General features: G+C 31.8%; 4 protein-coding genes across 4 annotated transcripts; 3 read left to right on the forward strand and 1 right to left on the reverse strand.

The window, feature by feature from the left end:
• Positions 1–885: 885 nt before the first annotated feature.
• Positions 886–2,232, forward strand: LOC107928020 (PI-PLC X-box domain-containing protein DDB_G0293730). The gene has a single exon (XM_016859179.2). It carries the CDS (start codon positions 1,064–1,066, stop codon positions 2,018–2,020), a length of 957 nt encoding a protein of 318 aa, XP_016714668.1. The 5' UTR covers positions 886–1,063; the 3' UTR covers positions 2,021–2,232.
• Positions 2,233–7,295: 5,063 nt separating this feature from the next.
• Positions 7,296–7,925, forward strand: LOC107927857 (chaperone protein dnaJ 11, chloroplastic). Its single transcript, XM_016858983.2, has one exon. It carries the CDS (start codon positions 7,515–7,517, stop codon positions 7,845–7,847), a length of 333 nt encoding a protein of 110 aa, XP_016714472.1. The 5' UTR covers positions 7,296–7,514; the 3' UTR covers positions 7,848–7,925.
• Positions 7,926–10,512: 2,587 nt separating this feature from the next.
• LOC107927849 (glycine-rich protein 2) lies at positions 10,513–11,324 on the forward strand. The gene has a single exon (XM_041103064.1). It carries the CDS (start codon positions 10,667–10,669, stop codon positions 11,159–11,161), a length of 495 nt encoding a protein of 164 aa, XP_040958998.1. The 5' UTR covers positions 10,513–10,666; the 3' UTR covers positions 11,162–11,324.
• Positions 11,325–14,891: 3,567 nt separating this feature from the next.
• Positions 14,892–19,247, reverse strand: LOC107927876 (auxin transporter-like protein 2). The gene is made up of 8 exons (XM_016858999.2): positions 18,954–19,247; positions 18,685–18,870; positions 18,468–18,580; positions 18,032–18,215; positions 17,781–17,878; positions 17,002–17,209; positions 16,136–16,393; positions 14,892–15,316 (listed from the first exon to the last, which is right to left on the reverse strand). The coding sequence occupies exons 1-8, from the start codon at positions 19,116–19,118 to the stop codon at positions 15,041–15,043; spliced, it is 1,488 nt and encodes a 495-aa protein (XP_016714488.2). The 5' UTR covers positions 19,119–19,247; the 3' UTR covers positions 14,892–15,040.
• Between the last annotated feature and the right edge of the window lie 559 nt (positions 19,248–19,806).

A 19,806-nucleotide genomic window follows, 5' to 3' on the forward strand; every position in this document is an offset into this window, starting at 1 on the left:
ACTTATCACCAATCCTTTTTTAACACGTGGGTTTAGCAAAAAAATTATTAAAAACATTTAGTCCCTAATTTTTTTTATAAATTTTGTCGTCTTGGTCCTAAATTTTTATTTAGTTTACATTAGTTTCAAAGGTTAGCAATATTTTTTTTAATTTGACCCTTAAATTTAAATTTCATTAAATTTTGATGACGTGACATTATGTTAGGACTTTAGCTGAAAATATTTAAATATTATATAATTTTTTTTATTAAAAAAACATTTAGTCCCGCGAGCCTACATTTGATAACTTCTCTCATGTTGGTCATTGAATTTTTCTTTGATTCACATTAGTCCCGAAATTTGGCAGTCTTTCTCAATTCGACCTCTAAATTTAAATTCTATTGAAGTACGTTGACGGAACATCTAGAGATTGTGACATGTCATTATTCGAAAATTTTTAATTTTTCTTTATCTAGTTTAGAACTTACATATATTTTTTAAATTTTTTATATAATGATGCAACAATCTCATACTTTAATGGAATTCAAGTTTAGAAATTATATTGAAAAAAATTTATTAAATTCCAAAACTAATATGAATAAAAAATTTTAAGGACTAAATTGAAAAAATCACCAAATTCATTAATCCTTTTATCATATTTTGCAAAAAAAAGTCAAAACAGAGACTAAAATTATAAAAAAAATCCAACCAAAAACTTATACATTGTTGTTGGAAAACCACAAATTTGTAAGCATCTTACAGGCATAATCCATTAAAAATTGATCAAAAATCTCCATCAATTATGCAAATTGAAAACTCAAAGCCAACCCTACCAAACCCCAAAGACAGCTTTTTCTATTTTTCTTTAAAAACCAAACATTTACAGCAAATTTTATTTTATTTTTACTTAGAAAACGTTGAAAAAAAAAAGCTGTCGGTTTTTTTATTATTATTATCTAAAATACACTATTATGAGTATCACACTCTGTGTGTTCGTTACAATGCTATATATTCAACCCCATAAAAATTAAAACTTTAACTTAAACAGTTTCAAAAAAAAAAAGTGAGTTTTTTCATCAAAAAAATGGGTTCTTTGTTCTCAAAACAAGTTGAAAGGCGTAAGAATATCAAGGCTGAAAAGAAAACCCTTTGTGATCTCAATGAAAACTGCGGTGAAACGTATCCCGGAAGTGATTACCGGCCGGCGGATAGGAAGAATTGGATGGCCGGACTTGGGGTTGATAAAGTTCATATAAACAAGATTGTATGGCCGGGAACTCATGATTCGGCGACGAACAAGATCGGTATTCCGTTTATTACTCGTCCTTTTGCACAGTGTCAATCGTTATCGGTGTACCAACAACTCGTTAAAGGTACTCGGGTTTTGGACATTCGGGTCAACGAGAACCGTCGTGTGTGTCATGGGATTTTAACGACGTACGGTATCGATGTTGTTATCGGCGATATCAAGAAGTTCTTGTCGGAAACACAGTCGGAGGTGATAATACTAGAGATTCGTACGGAGTTCGGTCATCAGGACCCGCCGGAGTTCGAGAAGTACTTAGAAGAACAACTCGGTGAGTACCTTATTCATCAAGACGAACATGTGTTTGGAAAAACGATTGCTGAACTATTACCGAAGAGAATTATTTGTGTGTGGAAACCGAACAAATCTCCACGTCCTCAATCTGGGTCTCCGTTTTGGAACGCGGGTCATTTGAAAGATAATTGGATCGATACGGACTTGCCGTCGACGAAGTTCGATAGCAACTTGAAGCATTTGTCGGAACAAGCACCGGCTTCGTCGAGAAAATTCTTTTATAGAGTGGAGAATACGGTGACTCCACAACCGGATAACCCTATTGTGTGTGTTAAACCGGTGACGAATCGGATTCATGGGTATGCGAGGTTGTTCATCGCGCAATGCTTTACAAAGGGTTGTGCTGATCGGTTGCAGATCTTTTCGACAGATTTTATCGATGAGGATTTCGTCGATGCTTGTGTCGGACTTACCCAAGCTAGGGTTGAAGGGGCTTGTTGATGAAAGTGAGGATATTGTTTTGTGTGGTGAAAATTATTTGGTGGTTTTTTTTTTGTAAAATAATTTCTTCATCCATGGAAATTGGGTTGTTCAGTTTATTTTGTTTGTAATGTTGTACCATATGATTTGTATAATAGACACTGTTGTTTAATTGTAATGTTTCATGTTATCAGTTTTTCAATCCTATTAAAAATTAAAAAAAAGTTGATTTATCCGATTTTTTAACTAGTTCAACTGATTCGTATTAACTCTCAATCCAATCAATTTAACACCATTTTCTAAATCGATACTCCAACCGGTTCCCAATTTAATTATTTCAGTTTCATTTGAACATCATCGCTTATTTGAGTTTAAATCGGTTACGAGGTTATTGCATGCCTTACTCATATTTATCGGCCAAGTGATACGAAAAGAAAATAGTATTGTTGAGTAATTTTGTCTCGTATCGTATCAATGGGAGCCTTCAGGTATTTATACTTTTGTAGCTCGCAACCTGGCCCTACTGTTTTGTCTTAACTCCATCGTTCCTATGACTGACATTATGTGCGGGTTCCAGGCCTACTGGATACGTGTTTCTCCCTGAGTCGCCTGTAATGTATGCGGTCCTATTTATTCTTGGGATTGACATTCTGAGCAGGCTTTAGGCCTAGTAAACACGTGTTTCATTTTGAGTCACCTACAAATGACGTGATCCTCACTTGGTTTGCGCCGTGATCCTCACTCGATTTGCGTGAGCTGGACCCACGAGTTATATCATCGAACTCCTCTATTGTCCTCTCGTGGTTCGCCTCGCATTCGATCGTTCAGTGGGACCTATCCAAGTCACGGGTGACAGACATGAATATTAGCTAGGGCTCGGGTTGACTATTACTGATGTATAACAAGTATACAAAGAATTTTACTTTTTATTTAAACATCTGGTTTAGCTTAACTTTGAATTTAGTTGAAATAACTTACCATGATTCTTAACAAATGAAAAGTTAAATTCAAAAGGAATACCCTAAAAAGTTATATATATATATATATATATATATATGACACCCTAGAAAGTGATATATACCCATTAGAATAAATTTGGATCAGAAACGATAAAAGCAATCCAATGGAAAAGGAGGAGATGTAGACAGGGGGCATGAGGCTTTATTCCATTAAAAATGGTAAATTTTTCATTTAAAACTTTCAAACTTGATTAACTTAAAAATTAATACAATGATAAAATTATACTTAAACCCCTTTAAAATTTATAATTCATTTCTAATCCCTTTAAAAGCAATTTTTTACTTTCATATCCACATCCATCTTCTATACGAGTTATTACCATATTTTAGCTTCTTTCCATTAACCCTATATTTTTAGGGGTTAATTACACTAAATGTCTGCTAGTTATTGTTCAGATTTTGGAATTGGTCCCCTAGCTTTAAAATGTTTTACCTTTATCAGTCTAAAAAAGAATTGCCAAAATATATAGATAAATTTGTCAATATGTTTGTGCCTGTCGTATAAATAATTCTAATATGACTTGTTAAAAAAAATAATATCGACCAATTTCTTTTTCTTTTTGCATTACATGTTAGGTGTATAAGAAAATCATGTGGTAGGTATATATGCAATTGCAATTTGACTCCCGTATTTTAAATACGATTTAAATTAAATTTGAGATATTTTTTTTTTGGTGAAAAACAAAATTATAATCAATTAAACTAAATCATTGGGACATCCTGTAAACAACTTTTAATTCTTTTTCTCTGTCAAAAGCTATTTTAGCCATTCGACCGGCTTTTCTATTTTCTTTTCTTGGGATATAGTGTAATAGCCAACATTATACCGTCTTCAAGTGCTCATGAACTTGCTTGATTAATGCCGAGCTAGAGGGCTTTGAATTGAATTCCTTCAAACCTTCAATGACTTTCAAACTATCCTCCTGTGGCAATACTTTGTCATGTTGCCTTGTGGTAATGACAAACCATCTAAAATCACACATAGTTCTGCCTCAAATATAGAACATGTCCCCAATATTCGATTAAAACCCACTCTCCATTCCCCCCGTTCATCCCTTAAGACTCCCCTGCAGCGGCATATCCTGATTCTACCTTAACCGAATCATCAGTTCTTAATTGCTTCCAACTACCTATCTGGTTATACCCATAATTTCTTCTGCACTTCATGGGGCTCCTTGAAAATTTGAGCTAGTATTTAACACAAAGTTAATAAAAAAATTGATGGAATGATCTAATTAATACGATGTCGATACATTTAAATTTTTAATCAGAATATTATGAAATTTAAAGATCAAGTTTAATAAGATGCAATTAGTCACTTAATTACCACTCAAAATTATCGTCATGAATTCTGAATTCAATATAAGTGGTTCAATTGTCTATTTTTGACTTTTTTTTGTTTTTTTTTATCGGTTTCGAACAATTTACTTTTACATGAATTCAATCCCTTTCTCTAGATTAAAATATATTAATTTATCCGACCAATCAATCAAATTTAATTCCAACATTTGTGATAAAAACTATTACAGGTGGGACTGTTCCTGGATGTTTGAGTGAGTAGCACATGGCGACAATATTGTATTGGTTGATAAATATTCTTTTTCAATGATCTGGCTTTTTGGATTACAAGTAATTCAAGATAAATACAAAGAACAAATAAAATAAAAATAACAATATGATATTGACAAATGAGATAGTTGCTCACAAAAAGGAAATTACGAAATAAAATAAAATAATTATGTGGTTGGCACAATTACTGGATAACTCTAAATCTGTTCATAGATCAGGTCAGATTGGATTTAAGTCAAATTTTGTCAAAATTTTAGGTTTGAGTTCGGTCCATAAAATGGACCTACAAGTTTACCCAAGCTTAATCTAAATAAAAATATTAAAACTCAAACCTAACCTAGCCACTCAATTTATTTTTTTATATAAAAAGGCTTTATTACAAATTTTAATTGTAAATTTAAATTACTAAGAGTAACATTTTAATCAAGAAAAATAATAATTGTCATAAAAAGAAATGTGCTAAAAAATATGCACTTAGCCCAAAATCAAACTTTATCCAAATAAAGGGTAATTCCATGGGCCTTGAGGCCTACTTCAAACATAAATAAAACACATTTGGACTTGAGTGATCTAAATCGAGTTAAATAAAATGACATATATCCGAATGAAATTCATTGTTTACATATTTTCACTATACGTAATCAGAGTTCAATTCTCGAGGTGTTTATGAGTCAAGTTCAGTTGAGTTCAGGTATGATATTGATATAACTTATCCTAAGCTCGTTCAGGTTCGAAATATGGAATTCAAATTTTACCCTAAGCCTATCTATGTTTGTAAATAGATAACTCAACCCCAATTTAAGTCCGTTCATATTATTTCTAAAAAAAATTTAAAATATATTTATATTATTTTAAATTCAATATTTAATAAGTTTATATATTTTTATTTATTAAAATTGTATATATAATAATCTTAACTTTTTTTAAGTGTTATAAATTGCATAATGTATAAAACTGACATGATATAAAACATTTCAAACTTTAAAAACAATGGACCTGATCGAGCTCATGCATTGAATATTCAAACTCGAGCTCAGTCCATATTTTGGACAAGTCTAATTTTTTTTTTCAAATCCATTTTTCCGAACTTAATGTTTTTATCTAAACTCTTATAAAATACTTCTAAATTTAAACGAATAATCCGACCCATCCACGTGTCTAATTTTTAAATTAGACATGGGATAACATGGCATGATGATTGGGGGGACTTGGATGCGATGCAAGACCTAACATAAAAAGACAAAAACCATACAGTTATAGATGAATAAGGTCACTCAATACATTCTCTTTATCATCATCATAGGGCTAATTTCGCAATTGGCCTCTAAATTTTTCATCCAATGTGCAATATCATACCAGTACAAGTAAAATATTTAATTTGATACATATATTGTGCTGCCACGTGTCCATGTACCCCAAGGTTTTAATTTGTAATTTGTGACAATGACGAATAATGATAGCCACGTACAGAGGTGAAGCCCAAAAAAAAAAAAATTGGGTCAAAATTAAATTTTAAATTTTATGATAGTAAAAATGCAATTGAATAGTCTATTTTTTTTATAATTTTTAAAGGATTAAATCAAATTTTTATCAATTTTAGGGAGGCCAAAGTATAATTTAACCTTTATTAATTTAAATTTTAAAAAAAAATTAAAGGACCTAAATAAAAAAATTTATTTTAGGAGGGTCGAGGTCCTACCAACTCCCTAGCAACGTATATTCATATAATTTTTGTTGTTTGAATACAGTTTTATCTGGGTGAAAATTTTTGAATTATTTTATTTTTTTTATTTTTAAGCATTAAACAAAATTTTAAAATACTTTAAAAAATTAAAATTGTTGAGGGGAGTCGACTTTTCCAGGAGAAGTCTTCAAATTATCTCCTTGTAACAATACTTTTGATTGTTAAGGGTCTAGGTAGACTTGTGAGTCGAGCCACCCGACTTGGCCTGAAAAATGAGTTTGGACAAAAAATAAGGCTCAAATAGGTCAAGCCTCGTGTAAGCTTTTTTGGTCCGGCCCGAATTTGTAAAAAAAATATTATTGCTGTTTTTTTACTATTTTGCCACTGTCTTGCTATTATATTATTACTATTTTCTTGTTATTGTTTGAAAATATAATTTTTAATTTTTTTTTCCATTTGTTGGTGGAAAATATTTATTATAATATTTTTAGTGTATTTGATGTATTATTTTTTTAAATTTATTTGTATATAAAAACTTTTAATACGTGCGGGCCAGGCATGGCTTAGGTTTTAACAATTTTTATCTATATCGAACTTGGACAAAATTTTAAGCTCATTTTTCAAACCTGAACCTAAATAACGGACCTCATTCTTCGAGTAAAAATTATAAGCAAAACCCAAAAGTAATCAGTTGGTGATTAGGTGAATTAAATGATGTTAAAGCTTTAGAGTACATGGATAAACAACAACACAAATTTCTATAGATACCATATTGCATATTTGGTTAAAGTTGAGGGATTACCCGTGACATTAACCCCTCATAATAATTTCAAAAACCAAAGAACATTATCAACCCAAACTGTAGATTTCCCTAACAGTCCTTACTGATTTTACTATGAAAAAGCAGGTATGAATAATTGAATATAAACATTGAGCAGAGAACAGGTCCTAAAATAAGAAATTTTTCTTTAAACATGTCCTTCAATTTTATTTACTCCATTAAAACTTGATAGAATCCTATGCTGTGGTTTTTCCAGCCCTATCCACAATGAACAGTACAAGCCTATCCACAGTGAACAGTGAGCTGACTCAGCTAATAGACAAGAACTCAATTGGATAAGGATCTATTAAAACACAATCATGTTCGTGCATATGGTTGTACATTTGGTTCCCCCCGCGCCACTTATAAATCTCTTACATCTTCATCTCCTTCTTTGTTACCTTAAAACCCTTTTATTTGTCAATGGCTTCATCTGTATCATTGTACGAGGTTCTTGGTGTACCAGTGAGTGCAAACGGTAATGAAATCAAGGCAGCTTATAGAAGACTTGCGAGGACGTGGCACCCTGATGTTGTGTCTGTAAATCAGAAAGAAATGTCTGCTGATCGGTTCATGAGAATCCATGCAGCGTATTCCACGTTGTCGGATCCTAATCAACGTGCGGATTATGATAGGAATCTTAGACGGTGGAACCGTCCCTTTACGACTATGGAAGCAACTGCGACGGCGGTGGGTTCCTATGGGTTTTCTAGTTATGGTGGTAATAGGAATTGGGAGACCGATCAGTGCTGGTAGTTAATTATATGTATTTTTTTTTTAATTATTAATGTATTTTTCATGTTCGTGGTCCATAAAAATCAATCTTTTTAGAATTTATATTTATCTCTATATGACTTTTATTCTTAAAAATGTAATACATTTTATCATTGTACTTAACATAATCATAATCAGTATACCATTGTCACAAGTCCCATGGTCTTTATTGTAAATCAATGTCGCAGTCAAGGGCGAATCCAAGGGGCTAGCAGGGGCCCAACCCCTCTAAAATGAAAATTTTATCATTTAAATCCTTTAAAATTTTAAAATTCTAAATTAATAAAATAAAATTACACTTTGACTCTTTAAAAATAATAATATTTTGATTTAATCATTTAAAAGTTATATTTTTACTATCGTAAAAATTACAATTTAATTTCATCCCTTAAAAAAATTTCTGATTTCACCACTGATTTTCTTTTTTAGATTTAATTTACGATTAGATTTTTAAAATTTATTTATTTATTTATTTTAATGTTTCAATATTTTTATCTCTACCTAAAATATGATAAAGTTATGTTTTTAACCCTTCTTTTAATGTCAAAAGAAAGCGTTGAGATATCCTAGCCAATAAAGATGCGTCACTTAACACATTGTGACCAATAAAAAAGTTCCACATGGAATTCCTTTATAAAATATATTATTTTTCTTTGATAAAATATATATATCATAAAAATGAAAATAAAATATAAAAATCAGAAAAAAAATATTTCGAAAATCTTTTAAACACTATAATTCAGATTAATTTATTAATTTTCAATTTTTCAAATTTTTTATCAACTTGGTGGGTTCAAAAATATCTGGGCTTTTTAGGTCCAAATGTTCATATTTAGAGCCTAAGGGCCTAAGGACCTAAGGCCTAAGCTTTTAACTAAACTATTTTGTGAGACTGAGTTTGGCTGGTTATTAATATAAGAAAACATAATTAGGCTCATGATTAAAGTGATATAGATATATTAAAGGATAATTATTTAATGTCATTTATGGGTTGAAAAAATATCACTTATATTTAATTTAAATTAAAAATTATTTTAATGATCTAAGAATTTATCGATATAATTATATTTATCGTGTATGTAAATTTTTGAACAGACTTGATATATCTATTATATCGACTTAAAATATTGTATATATTAATATTTATTGAATAGTTCGAAAGCTTTTTTTATAAAATAAATAGTTAGAAATTTTAAATTCACCTCAAATTTGATAGGAATGATTTATACGAAGGGAATATGAAATATGACGGTTGGATCGTTAAAATATTAATCGTACAAAAATACATGGAAGGGTGTTAAACTACTTTAAATTTATACTGGTGTAAGTGGATCTCTCCTCAATTATAATTAGGGGCGAGCGTTTGATTGAATCCAGTCAAATTGGGTGGAAATTTTCGAGCTAGTCGAGTTGACAAATATTATTTTATCATCTTAACTCGATTAAAATTTTATTACAACATAACTAATTCTATTTTTTTTAAAAGTAACTAATTCCATATTGGAGCACACGTAAATTTGAAACCATATATATATATATTATTTTTTGGTAAAAAAAGAAACATAACAAAGTTAAATTACAAGGAAGAATCGAGAGGTGCAAAAAATCTCTCTTTATCTGACTTCAGAAAATCTAACACTTCATCTAGGGGAGACTTAAACAGGTGTAAATCCTCCTCTCTTTTAAAAGCCAATTTAGCAAGGTAATCTACACAGAAGTTATCCTCCCTGGGAATATGTCTTTAAATTCATTGGCTTTCTTGGGACAAAATCCGCTGTATTCTTCTAATCAGAGCAGAGGTTGAGCTCTTCGAGTCACATTCATGAATAGCTTTGACAACCTCCAAACTATCAGAATGAATAATCACATTGTTATGACCTCTACGTTGGATGAGCTTTAAGCCATCCAAAATATCCCATAATTCTGCATCAAAAATCGAACAAGTCCCTAGGAATCGGTTGTAGCCCATCATCCATTGCCAGTACTATCCCGTACCACTCCTCCCGTAGCTGCTTTTCAGGAAGCTCTTGACACAGCACCATCAGCATTAAGAAAGATCCAATCCTTAGGTGTAAGCTCCCCACGGAATGTAAAAATAGTGTCACTCAGGCTATTTTTATTTAGCAAGGTAATCTGCACCATATATATTTGAGAACTCTTTTAAAGCAAAATAAGAGAAAAAAATATAATTTAATACGATAATTTTGAATTGGTAATTTACTTGTTTAGGTTTTTAAAATTATTATTTTGAAAAAATTTTAAAAATTAAATTTTTTATATATTTTTTTAGAAATTTTTTTATGAATATTTTTAATTTTTACCGAGAGATGCTAAGTTTCTCATTTTTGAACTTGATAGGAAATAAATGGGTAGTTACGTCAATTTGTTGTTTAAGTTAGTTGAATTTTAACTCGTACTTAAAAAATCAAATTACTTATTCGAGTTGACTCGAATAACTCAATTAACTCCAAATTCAAAAATTTCTTTAATTTTATTGGAGTTGAATCGAGTTTTGTCATCCCTAAATATAATTAGTTTTTTTTTTTACATTTTATATTGTTCCCAAAACACCCTTCCCGTACACAAAATCAAACGGTCCATATCCATTCTTTTTCCACCTTATCCAAATCCCTAACCGTCCGATCCCGTCATCTATAGCCGTCGATTTTAATCCTATAATCTGACACACACGGTCACACCATTTGCATTTTACTATTTACACTGTTTATTCGATATAAAAAACTCCCCACATCCGCCTTGTTCATCGCCTCAGTCACTTTACGTTTTTTTAGGGTAAAAAAATGGCAGAGAGTAGGTTGGCAGGAACGGTGAAGTGGTTCAACGACCAAAAGGGTTTTGGGTTCATCACTCCGACGGACGGCGGCGAGGACGTTTTCGTTCACCAGTCATCGATCCGTTCCGATGGGTTCCGTAGCCTTGCAGATGGTGAAGAGGTCGAGTTCGTCATTGAGTCTTCCGAAGGTCGTTCCAAGGCTGTTGATGTTACTGGACCCAACGGCGAACCTGTTCGTGGCAGCTCGAGATCCGGACGCGGTGGCGCTGGCGCTGGCGGTGGTGGTGGGTACACAGGCGGAGGGAGGGAAGGTGGGTATGGTGGAGGAGGGTGTTTTAAGTGTGGAGAGGTTGGGCATTTGGCAAGGGACTGTGGACAAGGTGGCAGCGGCGGCGGTGGTGGAAGATATGGGGGTGGCGGAGTTGGATACGGTGGGTTGGCTTGTTACAACTGTGGTGTCGCCGGTCACTTTGCCCGGGAATGTCCTGGCAATAACCGTTGAGCCTTAATCCCTGCAGTCTATTATGAAGTATTGTTAGGTTTTTGAGTATTTCAAGGATTATTAAAGCTTTTAAATGTTAGTTATATTGTGATGTTTTAAAATAGTTGTAATGGGCACTTTTTGTAAAGTTATTTGCTCTAATGGAAGAATTTGGTATAAGAAATGGAAATAATGTTAAAACTTAAAGCCCCTAATTATCATCAATTTGTTCAAGGAAGTCAATTCTGTATCAATACCGTTCAATCAAACTATACATCAGAATAATAAAGTTTAGTTTCTATTTCGATATAAATTCCGGTTATGTCAGTTCATTTTTGATATGTACTAACGTGTACCAACTATCAAAAAATCTAAGTTGGGACTATTTATTTTGATACGAAGAAATTTAAGTCTGAACTTGCTCCAGACTCAAAATAATTTAAACCTTTAAGACAATCGGATATGAGTATATTGGAACTCACTCCTTTGTCGCCTTTATATTTACATGTATGTACAATATATATAACGAAGCACATTGATACTAATATGCATCAATACTAAAACTGCCCATAGTCCCTCTCCAACCCATAAATAAGAGTATAATGCAATTCAACATACTCGAACCCACATTTTCCTATAGTGGCAATAATACCTATGCCTATTGAACTGAAACTCAATCAATAAATGATATAAAGTTTTCATTATTCATAAAATACTAATTTAAAAGATTTTTACAGTGTTGAGTATTTTTGTTCAACTAATGTACCTAAAATTGGGAAGGTGGGGGGATAATTTATGAAAAAGAAAGTGACATTTTGTGCATGATTGTCCTTTTTTCACTTAGGGTTCTCTTTGTTTATTATCTATTTCCATTACACGGTAGAATGGAAATAGTAGGGTGGGGAGTGGGGAAGCCTTGAAAATCCAAACCTAAAACCATATCAATTATATGAGATAAATCGGTAGAGGTGTTTATGAGTAAAGTAGTTTGTTCAACTCGATCTTATTTTAATTCAGGTTTGAGATTATATTTTTTAACTTGAGCCAAGTCGAGTTAATTCGACTTGTTTTATTATTTAGAAACAATTATAAAAAAGGGTAAGGTTACATTTGATACATGTGCTTTCATAAAATGTCCATTGTAGTACTTTCGTAAAACACATATTGAACATTTTCAAAGTATATGTACCGCATTGAAAATTTTATAAAAATACAAGTAGCAAATGTGACATTATCCCTAAAAATATAAAAAAAATAAAAAAGCATTCATATTCATATATTTATATAATATAATTAAATTTAAAAACTATTATTTTTCGAACAATAAAATGGATCATTTGAGAGACATTGAGTGAATCGAGCTCGAGTAACTCTATCATGGGGGTTTGCTTGCTCTTTTTTAATTAGTATGATCATTCATCCCCGTTAAGAACTTAAATTAATTTCAATCTAAAACAAACCAAACAAAAAAATAATTTGTATCCAAAAAGATTTGAACAAATTACTCAAAATGATCTAAACTCATGATGATTCAAATTAAAAGACTTAAGCTTAAAACTCGAATGACATGACTCAAAATGATCTAAACCCGTAATGATCAAAATTAAAAGACTTAAGTTTCAAACTCGAATGACATAACATAGAAAATTTTCAAAACTCAAAACTAACTCAAACTCGAATTATTCAAAAAATTTAAAACTCAAATTTACTTAATTCAAATTGACTAGATTTAAAATGATGTTCCTATTTACATGGGTACCATGGAGATGAGGTTCATTAACTGTTTTAGCTTTTGCATCAAGTTGGACACATGTTCTGGTCCTTATGCAAAGTTTCCAAATATACCCAAAAATCCAAAGCCTCAAGACCCAATGATTTTCCCTTTAAAAGAAATGCTCAATGTTTTCTCATTTCTCGAGGAATTTTCAATTCCTAAAATAACAGAAAATTTGAATTTTAAAAAAAATTAAAGCCCTCAAAAAAGTTAAAAAAATACAAAAAGGAAAAACACGGGCTAAAATGGGCCAGGAAAGCTCAACCCAAAAACCCCCCACAAAACCCAAGCTTCAAAAAAACATCATCGCAATTGTAAATGGGAGAGAGCGTCAAGGAATGCCGGAAAAGCCGAAAGCAAAGGCGAAAGATGTACATTTCGTCGTGTTGGGGATCAATGCGTATAAACAATGAAATAGAAAAGGTAGAGAATATCGAATACAAATTTTACATGGAAAACCCTCAGTTAAGAGGATAAAAAACCATTGGTAAAGGAGGCTTCGGCTTTTCATTAAATGAGTAAATAAACAAGAGTACAATATCAATAAAATAAACTTAAATGTGCTAAACATATAAATCCAGATGCTGAAAACAAAACCCTAACTCTAATAGATAAACCCAAACCCAAAAACAAAATACTAATTCTTATAGAGTTCTTTCAAAAGGGATACAAAATTCTCTCCATAATTACTATGAAAACTCTCTTCAAAGCTCATCTGCAACTATATCTTGTTGCCCCCCCCAAAAAAAAGCCATGTAGTACTACACCTTTAATTGTATTTCTAATCCGCCTATCAAAATAGGGGTACAATGCCCCTTTAAATAAGCTAAAATTAGAGATTTAATCGTACTAAAATATATGTCGCAACGTCGGGAAACTTCTCGTCGTGACTTCACTGTCTGTTCAATCGAAAATACGAGGCACACCCTACACGTCGACATGTGACACTTCTAGAAGGAGACCATATTACGGTAAAACATGCATAAACAACATCTTGAACATAAAGAGCTCTTGTGTTTGATCTGGTGATTAAAAATTGGTCACCCATAAAATTCACTAAACTTTTATTTAGATAATTTCCTTTAGATGTAATGTATGTTTACATGTATAATGTGAATATATCCTTATAATTGTACCATAAAAAAACACCTTAATCGTTAAAATAAATTATTATTGCCCAACATCTAAGCAACATCTCAAATCCCCATACCCCATTTTTTTCATTTTAATCATTAGGGTATATTTTCTGGTAAAATCATTTTGATGATTTATCATCATGGACAAGACAGATGAAAAGAATGAAAGATGCTTTCAAGTTTCAACAACATATACGCTTTCTTTGTCCCCATCTTCCATGAAAGCAGCTTTTATTGCTTGAATCATCATTTTCAATGCCCAAACACCAATGCCTTAAAAGGGAGTCTCAAAATCTTCATTACAAATTTGATTCCATACCATGTTATCAATCTCCCTGTAACTTAAATCAGCTGGTTTAAGGCAACATTGTTTGAATCGAATTTAATCCGCGAATCAGTTTAAGAATTAATTAATGTATTGACTCGGAAAAAAATAAAATAAATCACGTTTAGAGCAAATTGTAAAAAAAATCGAATATAATTAATTGGATTTTCACTTGATCCTTTGTGATGGAGAAACAATTCAAAAAACATCATGTCATTATTGTGGCCGAAGTAAAAAAAAATTGTGTTGGAAGAACTGAGATAAAATTAAAAATTTCGGGAATAGGTAAAATTAAAAAAAATTATGTTAAAATGGTCTAAATTGAATACACGATTCTTTGGAAGAGCTAAAAATGCAAATTTTTATTTGATCAAAGCTAAAAAGAATTAAAATTGAACTCTAAATTTTTAAAAGGGACTAAAAGAGGAATTACACTATTTTAATTTCATTTTACGATAAAAGTAGAGAGATCAAATTAAAAAAATTAAATTCTAAATTTCAGCATAATAAAAATACTAAAATCAAAATTTAATTTTTTTTTAATATTCTCTTGGAAATGCATTGCAAACTCTCTAAGCTAAATCTAAAAAAAAAAAAAACAATTGGATGGCATTGTGTGTTTACAATAATTAATTTTACCAGCCAATCCAAATATATATAGTAAATCAGTGGCGGCGAGTGTGGTTGAATGGTTGGTGTAGAGGAGCGGCTGCGGTGGTGTTGAGGCCGTGGGATGGAGGTGAAACCGCCACTGACGGTGGTGGACATTGGTAACACTTTGTGAAGAGCCCGAATGTGTCGATCTGGTCTATAAAATTTACCATGCTCGCCCATCCACCGAATCCGAACCCAACGATTAGGACCCACACCACAATGAACACGTTTATAGTGAATGTCCCCACCCATCTTCCGAAGTACTTGGGTGGTTGGTCCACAGCATTCTGCATCATCATCATCATCAGCCGTTCATCAAATAACAAATAGTAATAATCATACATGAAGATCAAACGGTAAATGTCACCCTAAACTCTACATTTGAAAACCTATTTGAATAGCCCCGAATAATTTGAATATAAAAAGTCAACAATTCAAGTCTACTTAATTTTATATTGGTCCCTTAATTCAAATTTTTTGGTTTTACTCGATTAAAATTTAATCTATAAATCCCAATAACCCTAAGTAATAGGAACCCAATGTCTCAAAAAATTTGAAATACTAAATAACATAACACGACTTAAATTAACTAGATTTGAAACCAATGTTCTAATATCTAAACTCGTGATGAACCTGGTTAAGCCATTAATTCTCGATTCAACTCAAATTTATAAAACTGGTTTAACCATCCATTTTTTTGTCTCGACTTCTTGCAAGTACCCCGGATACAGTGGAAAAGACAAGGACAGATAGTGGCCTTGACCCTCACCAAAATGGTAAATTTGCCTTTAGACCTTTTAAAATTTAGAAAATTATAAATTAGTATAATAGTAAACTTATACTTTTGACAAGTAATTTTCTGCCAAGATATTATGATATATCAGCAGGAACATACTCAGATGAATAGTTGCTTACTGTCTATTTTGCACGAAATAAGCAAAAGAAGGCAGATAAAATCATAAAAAAATACTGTGTAAAGACATTCAAATTTCAAACCAGGGGACTGATTCTACTAGACCGTGACCACACGTTACCACCCAGATTTTTCTTAATTGTTATTACTTTGAATATTTTTTTAATTATGTTTAGTTCATAGTTTAAAGTACCTCTCTAGCAGTGGCTGATCTGAAGGTGAAAATGTGAGCCAATGCAGGGATGATATAGACAGTGAAGCTAACGAGAAGAGATCCCACAGTAGAGTTGATAGGTCCAAAGAATGGGAAAATTATAGCCAAGAACCAAATGGGAATCACCACTGGCAACCTTGTTGCTGCTCTTTTGCATAGGCTCTTACATTCATGCATCCCAATGGCTTTCTCCCATACAAAATACAATGGGGTGCATGCAAATCCAAATGTTATGAACTGCACATAACATACCCATCAAAGATCATCATAAACGTCAACATTTTGTTATGTACGTGATAAAAAGAGGATTCGTAGAGCGATAAAAGTATTATGGAGGTCGTTGTATTAAAAAAGAGATTTCATATTTATTAAATCAAAGAGTAAACTCGCCTTTTTTTTAAGGTAAAAATGAATGAAATTTCTAACAAATGACTGGTTTACTCTTTAATTTAACATGTAGAGACTAATTTATCTATTTTTTTAGTAAAAAGGACAAAACACAATTCAAATCTTAATACAATATTCTCCATAGTACTTTTACTTGTAAAAATGTCATGAAAGTCCTTATACTAAGAGTCGATTTGCATTTCAGTCCCTTTACTTAAAAAATGGGTAAATTAACATTTATATTATATTAAAAAGTAAATTCATTATTTTTTTTGTTAAAAAATTCATCCAATTCTATTGTTAACAATAAAAACAAATAAAAATTTTAAAAAATGAATAATTTACCTTTTAATCTAAAATATAAAAACTAATTTATTTATTTTTTAATTGAAGCAAAATGTTATTTAATTACTAATACAACTACTATTATTATAGTTTTACTTTCATAGGGCACTTGCCTGGTGGATGAGCATTAAAATGACAGCCATGTCCCTGAATGTAGTTCTTGGGAGAAGGGAAAAAGCATTTGAGTGATTGAGAAGCATGTCCCCAAATGCCCAATAAACAGCTGCTGCTGAAGGAAGTGTCAGTGTCATTACATACAGTGTGGCTATCAAGTATATAGCTTTAAACTTCTGTGGCTTCCACATTGCATGCATGATCTCCCTGCATATACCCCCATCACATCACATGAATACGGCTTCATCATCATACAAAATTGACAAATCTTAATAGAAAATTCTTAAAACAGTTGGAGACCTTAGGGACTAAATCTCAAATTTTATCAAAGTAAACATATTAATAATAAATTTTAACTTTTTTTTTATGCCTGTGGGGGTGTGTTGGATTCATTGAAAAGTGAACCTTCTTTGGCCTTTTTCTCATGATAAAAGCAAAAGCGAAAGGCACCAAAAAAATAAAGATCATTGGCTTTTATACATTAAAAAGGGAATAAAAACTTTTTTACCTTCAACACCACAAATGGGAATTTAGAGAATCAAAAGCTAGAATATTAATTACTAAATACAAACAATATAATATTATTATATTAAATAATAGTTTCAACTTATAGATTATTGGCCATTAGATCTCCAATGGTCAGATCATGTCTCTCTGGTCCTTTTCAGAACTGGTTAAGACATAAGACCATGGCACAAAACATTGAACAACACAAATTTTATATTCTTTTGAAGATAATGTAAAAGACAAGGATTATAAACATAATTTTTTGTCTTACACAGTGACAGCATGTCCCCCAAATGTATAGAGAATGTTGGTGGCCCCAGTGAAGTATAGCACCAGCTTGGTTGGACCAGTATGTTGCACCCCTTCAACCTACAATTTTTCCAAATCCCATAAGATTATAGTGTTGAATTTGATATCATTGAAGCACAACAACTATGGACCAAAGAATGACTAATTTGTTTATTTTTTAAGTGAAGAGGGGTAAAATGCAGTTTTACCACTCTAAAGAGCTTTTAAATTTACCTGGCCATGGAGGAGGGAAGCAATGGTGAGGTACCAAGCAGTGTAAGTGGTCATTAAAAGACCAAGGAAAGACCAGATTCTATAATTGTGAAATGAAGGAATAAAGACAGTGGTAGCACAACATGCTCCAAAGATGTAAGTCCATGTCCTCTTGTCTAGATTGTCATTTATGTAATATATATTGCTGCAACATTAAAAAAAAAACAAAAAACAAAAGGATACCCCCCGATATCAGGGAATTCATTGTCAGCCTTGCATGTTTGAATATTCCTTTTTCATTAATTAAATATATGAACACAGTAAAGGGTTCAAAGAAACGTTGCAAATCAGTAACAGCAGATCCTGAAAAGAACTTGCCATGGGGTCTCCAGTTTTATGAAATTACATGTTGGTGTAATGGTAAAATTGCGGTTTGCCCCCTAATAATTTATGATACCTTGCACAAGCTATGAGTTGAATGACAGATCCAAAGAGAAGAAAAGTGCAATTGAATGCCAAACCCACATTTCTCCAATGTTTTCCAAGGAGACCATCAAGAACTTCAAACCACTGCATGAAAGCAAATAAAGTTTGGATTTTTAAGACCAAGAAATGACAAAAGACTTGCTTTTTCACTATGGTATATCTAGATTTGAAGGTGTTTGTTAAAAAACCTGAATGACATGGTTCCTGAAATCAACCTTCTCTCTTTCTTTCCTTGTTCTATATTCTACATACAATATGCTAATGATATAAGCTGTCCAACTACCCAACAAGCCATAAAACAACTGCAATAAGATACCAGACAACATCCCCAACTGTGAAAATGAATATGGCAATGTAAGCAACACTTGAGCCACCTGAAAAACCAAACCAAAAAAAAAAATGTTAAAAACCAGTACTGTAATAAAGGAAAGATGTAAGAAAAAAAAAAGAAGCAAACCTGATTAGAAGCACAGCTGAACCAAGCATCATATACAGAACCACCATGCCAGAAGAGCTTAGAGAATTTGCTTTTCATGCCCTTTGATTTGCCTTCAGTTTTCATAATTTCTACATAGTCCCCAACAATCGCAGTCTCTTCTTCCCCTACTTTTTCACTTTCCATGGTTGATAAAGCTCTGGTTTTCTATCACTGGTTCCTACAAGTTAAGTTCTTTGATTTGAAAAAAATGAAAAACTGGGGTTGTGTTGGTTCAATGTAAGAAGATGGGGTGGTGGAAATGAGCATAGATATAGAAGTGGTATGTGTATATATATACAAGGTGGTGGCAGAAGCGAGTAAAAAAAATACTTTTTTTAGAGATTAAATTAAAGGTTTTTTGTTCTTCTTTTTGCGGTAAAAGTAACTCATTGCCTGTTTTTTCCCTACTATTCAATGCATTAAGAAGTAATTTGGTTCTTTGGTAAATATTTTATATTTTTTACTATTAAAAATTAATTTTTATATGTTTGTTTAAAATACTTATAGCACGGTAAACTCCATACGATATTCATCGTTATAAATGTGATTTGAGTTCAAATCGTATTAGTAAAAAACGCATATAACTAGATACGTTTTCACATTCTATATTAAAAAATGACTTAAGCGCAAACAAATTTTTTTTAAAAAAAATCGATCTATTTTATCAATTAATTTTTTTACATATTTAACTAATTTAACCTTAATATAACATTATTTTATTAATCCAAAAAGATTAAAAGTAAATTAATCAGAGAAAGCGTGAGTGGCTTTGTCTGCACGAGCGGGTCTCTTCGCTTCCCGAGCAACCAAGCTTATTATTACATTTGTCTCT

The sequence above is a fragment of the Gossypium hirsutum genome, chromosome A03 (genome assembly GCF_007990345.1).
Source record: "Gossypium hirsutum isolate 1008001.06 chromosome A03, Gossypium_hirsutum_v2.1, whole genome shotgun sequence".
Taxonomy (NCBI): Eukaryota; Viridiplantae; Streptophyta; class Magnoliopsida; order Malvales; family Malvaceae; genus Gossypium; species Gossypium hirsutum.

Excerpts from the sequence above, each read along its gene's own strand:
- LOC107927857 (XM_016858983.2), top strand. The coding sequence starts at position 7,515 with ATGGCTTCATCTGTATCATTGTACGAGGTTCTTGGTGTACCAGTGAGT.
- LOC107928020 (XM_016859179.2), top strand. The coding sequence starts at position 1,064 with ATGGGTTCTTTGTTCTCAAAACAAGTTGAAAGGCGTAAGAATATCAAG.
- LOC107927876 (XM_016858999.2), bottom strand. The coding sequence starts at position 19,118 with ATGGAAAGTGAAAAAGTAGGGGAAGAAGAGACTGCGATTGTTGGGGAC. Across the intron at positions 18,216-18,467 it reads CAACTCATAGCTTGTGCAAG|CAATATATATTACATAAATG; the intron begins GTATCATAAATT and ends TTAATGTTGCAG. Across the intron at positions 17,210-17,780 it reads GGGGGACATGCTGTCACTGT|GGAGATCATGCATGCAATGT; the intron begins GTAAGACAAAAA and ends GGGTATATGCAG.
- LOC107927849 (XM_041103064.1), top strand. The coding sequence starts at position 10,667 with ATGGCAGAGAGTAGGTTGGCAGGAACGGTGAAGTGGTTCAACGACCAA.